This window comes from Dipodomys spectabilis, unplaced genomic scaffold (assembly GCF_019054845.1).
Source record: "Dipodomys spectabilis isolate Male_0828 unplaced genomic scaffold, ASM1905484v1 ptg000297l, whole genome shotgun sequence".
In the NCBI taxonomy this organism is placed as follows: domain Eukaryota; kingdom Metazoa; phylum Chordata; class Mammalia; order Rodentia; family Heteromyidae; genus Dipodomys; species Dipodomys spectabilis.
The window spans coordinates 8,305,464-8,311,463 of NW_024870974.1; the positions used below are offsets into that span (position 1 = coordinate 8,305,464).

Genomic DNA, 6,000 nt, shown 5'->3' on the forward strand with positions numbered 1-6,000 from the left:
GCCTATCAGTAAATACTCACATGAAAAGAGAAATATTGAAAACAAAATTCAGGGCCCTGGATTTTTATTATTATTATTTTTTAACATTTTTTGCTTTTCTACCACCTCCTCCTGCAAACCCCTCCTAAGCAACCAAAGGGTCTGAATCAGAGCTTGGAGCATTTCCTTTCCCAGGAAGCTCTAGATGCTCTAGATGGCTTCCTTGGAGGTTCTGAGTTGCCACAACCCAACTCTGGAAGTGCTGAGCGCAGTACTGACAGCTCATCTCAAAGCTTCCAATCACTCCCACAGAAGGAGTGGGGAAAGTCGGCGTGGACAGACGCCAGCGGAGCCAGATCAGAGGGGGAGAAAGGGAGGAGAGCCGTGGAGGCGAACCGGGGGACGTGTGAGCGGAGCAGGGGATTCCACGCCGCTGCGGATCAAAAAGAAACTTTGGGCTCTAATTCCATGACAGCACTGTTGTCGGTGCGGAACCGGGGGAGCACCTGCACCAGGGAGAATAAAAATCGTTCTTTGAACGTAAAATGATAATTCCTGGAAACATTTGATCTAATGTCTCATTCTCCAACCGGCTTCAGGAAACTAGAAACACAATGGAACTAAAATCTGATTATGCAGACTGAAGGCAGGGGACGCCGGGAAGGGAGAAGGAGCCTGTGAATTCCCTAACAATCAGGTAGCCAGCCGGGGGCCGTCCCGGCACCCAGCCCACAGATCCGAGAAGGACACCAAGAAGAGGGGTGCAGGACGGGAATGGGGGGGGGGGGACACGGCAGTCCCCCAACCCCGGAATTCAACAGCCAGCCAGCCCGCCGGCCGGCGGCTCGATCCCGCTGGGCGTTTCGCTCTCGGCCTCTGACAAGTCATCGTGTCCAGCGAGGAGGACGGAGGCTGGAAGAGAACTCCCGGGCAGGTGGTTAAAAATGAAAAAGAAAGAAGAAAGGAAAAGAAAACGCCGCCCAGGCAAAACTACTTGCTGGCTACTTCCCCGCCCCGGGAGCCGACGGACGTCCCCACGCCGCGGAGAGGTCGCCCCGTGGGGAAGGGAAGTTGCACCCAGTGGTCTCGGCGAGCCCCGGCCTCGAACCCGGCCTCCGCCGGGAGACGCAGCCGGAGGGCGGCCTGGGGAACAGCGGGCTCCGGAGGCGAGGGCTCCCCCTCCTCCCCCAGGAAAGCAGGCAGCTCCGGGGGACACCCGGCCCCGGCAGGAAGCATGGAGGAAGGGCGGCGAGGACCGGGGTGCCCCGGCGATCGGGTCCGCGCGCACCACGGCTCCACCCGGGTTCGGGACCCTGCCCAGCCCGGCGACCCGGCGTGCGTTCCGCGTGCGCCGCGGCTGCCCCGGGGGAGGGCTGGGGAGCCACCCCACCCCGCGCCCGCCCGGGGAGCCGGGGAAACATCATCCGGCAAGTTTGCGGGAGAAACGCCGGCCACCCTGCCGCACGCGGAGACAGAGTCGGGGGGGAAAGAAAGAAACATGTCAGGCGACGCCGGGGGAGGGAAGATGCTGACTTACCCATGTTCCTCCCGGAGCGTGAGGACCCGGCCGGGCCCGGCGACGGTCTCCGGCGCGGTGCGGGGCGGCGCGGCGGGCGGTGCGCGCTCTCCCTCCGGTGTCTCCCGCAGCCAGGGAGGGACCCGCAGGGGGTCGGCCGCCGGGGAGGAGCAGCTGCTGCTGCCGGGGCCGCTGCTGTGGCTGTGGCTGCTGCTGCTGCTGCTGCTGCTGCTGCTGCTGCAGGCGGCGCGGCCGCGGCGGGGACGAGCGGCGGGGGGCGGGGTGGGGCGGGGCGGGGCGGGCGGGCGCAGCCTGCGGCGGGCGGGCGGGCGCGGCTGCGAGTCGGCGGGCGGGCGGAGACGCCGAGCGGATCTGGAGGCGCGCCGGCCCCCACGCGCCGCCCCGCCCGCGCCCCGCCCTCCCGCCGCGCATGCTCAGTGCGGCTCTCCTCCTCCACCCCCCCCCCCCCGACCCCTCCCCGGCCGAGCGGGGCCGGGCGTGCTCGGGGTAGGCGTGTGTTTGCGGACGGGCTGCGGAGCTGCCTGATGGCGCCCGTCTGAGGGGCGATAGGTGGGCCCTCCGACGACAGACGCCGCCCTGCACAGGCTTGCTTTCCCACCGACAGCTCGGATCCCCCACCCCCACGACCCTCGGCTGTCTCGGGCCGCGGAGAGATGATGGGGAGCAATGCGAATCTGGGGCGCACTGTGGACCACAAGCTCGGCGCGTCCCCTGGACACCGGAGGCGGTCCTGGCTGTGGCCGGCAGGCGCTTTGGGGGTAACCCTGTAACTGGGGTGCCGTCGGGCCCCGCCCTCTGCGCGCGGGAGCAACGACGTCCTAGCGCCCCCCAAATCAAAGTCCCGGCCAGAATGGCTGCAGCTCCTCCCGGTTAAACCGGGGGTTCCCGGGTGGAGGCTGCACGATCACGGGGCGCCGCCTCCCCGGCCGCCGCTGGGCGACCTGAGTCGGGGCGGGGCGCGGCGCTGCCTTTCCTGAGCGCCCTCTCGCCTGGGCATGCGCACGGGGCCCCGCGGCGGCGGCGGCGGCGGCGGCGGCTGGAGCAGGGGACGCCCTGGCCCGGGTGTGGTTGGGATGACAACCTGGACCAGTGTCCGGGGGACTGCCAGCCACCGAGAGCTCAGGCTGTCAAGCCGTCCAGCCTTGGGAGGGGTCAGGTGAGAGGGGGAGGACACAAAATACACCTCCCGGGCTTCTTTCCCCTGGTTTCAACTTTTCCCTCCAGATGTTGGAAGGGGGTGGGGGGTCTGCATCTCTGGCTTTCACACAGTCTCATGCATTTCTAGAATCGCACAATTATCTGTTTCTATAATGGCATCATTTGTCAAGCCGGGAGGTTTTACCTGATTTTATTTTCTACCAGAAAAAAAAAAAGTGCAACATGCTAATTAGGAAGAAAGGGGTTTGGTAAAGACAGGAAAATGAAGTTTACCCCAGTTAGAGAATTAGACTCCGCCCATGCATCCGTCACTTGCACACCTCCCTTTTCTCTACTGTAAGAAAGGTCTTCCTGTTTACCTCCAAATCGTCTTGCAGAATGATGTGTCCCAGAGCTGCGGTCACAACTGCTATGGGCTGAGTGGTGTAGAACAATGGGAATGACTGGTTCCGACGGCAGAGGGTCAGGGTGTGGGCAGGGCCCTGCCCTCTCCACCGGGAAGGACCACGTGCTTATTATAGTTTCTGGTACACAGTTCTTTGGCTGTGGCAACAGAACTCCAACCGTCACATAGTGTTCTCCCTTTCTTTGTGTTTTGTGTTCTCATTTCTTCTTTATATTGTAAGGACAGTGGTCATAGCTGATAGGGGAACCCCACGTACTCTAGTATGGCCACAGTCATTTTAATTATATCTGCAATGACCCTATTTCTAAGGAAGGCCACATGCTGAGATGCTAGGGAAAGCGCAAATCCATAAGGCACCACTGTAAATTTTACTTGTGCACACATGTGCAAATACACACACACACACACACAGAGGCCCCTACCATTTTTCACATTTAGTTTTTTAATGTCTCCAGAAGACTGTCCTGGGCCTTAGTATTCTTTTTAACTCCTCCTTAACTTTTTTTTCCAGATTCTCAATTTTACTTGCTTTAATTCTGCTACTTCCTTTTCTGATTATATTTTACAACAATTTTACACTCCATTTTCTACTTTTCATTGGAATGTATGAGTTGAAATAGAAATTCAGTTAAAGTGTTTCTGGGACCTCCCACCCAACATTAGCTTGAATAAGGTAAGTCCAAAATCCATCCCTTCAGCCTTCTTATCAATTAAAGTCACAGTGCTGTTCATGCACAGTGCCTTGCTGCAAAACCACAATGAGCTCCCATATTGACTTGCATGCAGAAGTGGACCACTTACAGACTGGTTCAAAGTCTACTTGAAAACACAATTCTGCCTCTACTCTCTTCACCTTTTATTTTTGTCCTTTTAAGGAATAGAATATATCATTCTTTTATTCAAAAGTTACCTCCATAAGACCTTCACTAGGCATCTTATCTAAAACTTCAACACTTCCACTTCATACCCAAAACTTTCATGCTTTATTTTTTTACTAAATAATTCCCATAGGATGATAGATACATTTTGTTTTTTGGCTCTCCCTCACATTTATATGAAAGTTGTTCAAGGGCAGAAATTCTTGTCTTTGCCTTATGTCCATTATATCCCCAGTGCCAAGAACAGGGTTAGCACATAGCATATGCTTAATTAAAATTAGCTATATAAGATGAAATCTTCATTATTTTTCCAGAATTATTTTACCCTAAAAGAGGACAAAAATGGTGTTAAGATTCTCTTTATAAAGTTGAGTGCCTCACCAAGCAAAAGCAGTTATTCAATAAAGATAACTCTTCTCTGTGTTGTTTCTGTTTTAAAGGTTTGCTAAGTGTTTCTATGTGCCAAGAAATGTGATAAGCATGGGGATATAAAATCAAATGAACTATGGGCCCTGCTCTCAAACAACTATCAACAATTATTTTATTTCTGGCCATTAGTGACAGAAATATCAGAAAAATATTCTCTAAATTTCAAGATTTTTTTTAAAGCCAGTTTATTAACACTCATGCTACATACGAGGCAATACTGAAGGTTTGATTAAGGACTACTATAAAATAAAGAAATTCTGGTCCAATGCTGAGATTTTCAAATTCCACTCATGAAATATATTCATAATGTATCATATTTATTTGAGTAATAAGCTCTATTGAAAATTGGTTTATGATTCAACAAATGGCTCTTATTTGAAAAGAAAAATGTATTAAAGAAAATGTCTATTAGGAAGATCAAAAGCAGTACATTTTGGCAGACTTGTAACATAGCTTACTTCATTGATGCATTTAACCTCAAAGAGGTTAGAAGGTGATTCAAATTCTTTAAAGGCAATATTCAGGGAGGGGCAGTACAAGAAGAAATAGGAAGAGGAGAGAGGATGTCTTTGAAAGAATAATGGGAGCTGATTGCCTCTTTTCTTTGCCATGATGTTCTGAATATCATTCAAGAAGATCTCACTGGAGTAGTTAACTGAATACTGCAGTGATAAAAAATGATTTGACAGTGAACATTGTCTACCTAAAGCCTTTATTGTTTAAAAGCCTCCTTGGCAAAGTTAGATTAGTCCGGGTTGAACAACTGAAATGTCTTCACCTTATTATATTAACCACTTTCTAAATCTTGTGAAATCTAATTTTCTTCTTTTTCATATTCTATCCTCTTTAATGTGTGTGCTTTTCAAACAACTATAGATCCAAATTTCATACATTTTTACATGAAATATAACACTTAAAATTCATTTCTTATAAGCTCGGTACTGTGCTAGAAATGACTTTATGTATCATGCAAAACAAGAGAGCAAGACCAGTCTATTTTTAAAATCTCTTAAGCCTGTGAATGCAAAGCATACTTTAAAAAAAAAAAAAGTAGTCAAAGAAACCAAAGATGGCTTTGGTAGGAGAAAGTATTTAAGGAAAGGACTGACTTCTTAGATGATTGGGGAAAAGAGGAATCAATTCCAAAAGAAAGAAACATCATGAGCTATATCAAAAATATGTCATAATTTGGAGATTATCAAAAGGATTACCTTTGTGGCATATTGGGAAAGAAAATTGGGAATTTGGTATTATAATGTAAGTCACATTAAATAATGAGATCCATGTCATTCTATCTAGAAATTAGATATATAGGGCTAACAAGGCAGTTTTGACCCTTGAAGAATAGAGAAGAAGAGGAAGACAAGTCAGTACAGCAGGGAAAATAGATGGCTATGACTACTGCTGGAGGGTAGTGTGGAAAGACAAAGAGAAAACCTCCTGCAGAGAGGATACCATCAAAGCAGAGAGCTGGAGAATGATTAGAGATCAATTAGACAGAAGACCATGTGGCATAGTACTTGCTTGGAAGCAAGAATCTTCACCTTCAAGAACTCTGTTCCTATGGATATAGGCCATGGGATAAGAGGACAAGAGGTTCAAACCTTGTAAGG

The 6,000-nt window shown here is 50.5% G+C and overlaps 1 protein-coding gene across 4 annotated transcripts in view; it reads right to left on the reverse strand.

Moving 5' to 3' along the window:
* The window catches only part of Rap1gds1 (Rap1 GTPase-GDP dissociation stimulator 1), a 96,740-nt gene extending 95,003 nt beyond the window's left edge, over positions 1 to 1,737 (reverse strand). For 2 of the 4 annotated variants that reach the window (XM_042701584.1, XM_042701582.1), the window contains exon 1: positions 1,517 to 1,737. In XM_042701584.1, coding sequence (XP_042557518.1) covers positions 1,517 to 1,520 — 4 coding nt within the window. In that variant the 5' untranslated portion in view covers positions 1,521 to 1,737. The remainder of the gene's footprint in view (positions 1 to 1,516) is intronic. The other 2 variants (XM_042701583.1, XM_042701581.1) reach the window with 1 other exon arrangement.
* Positions 1,738 to 6,000: the final 4,263 nt, after the last annotated feature.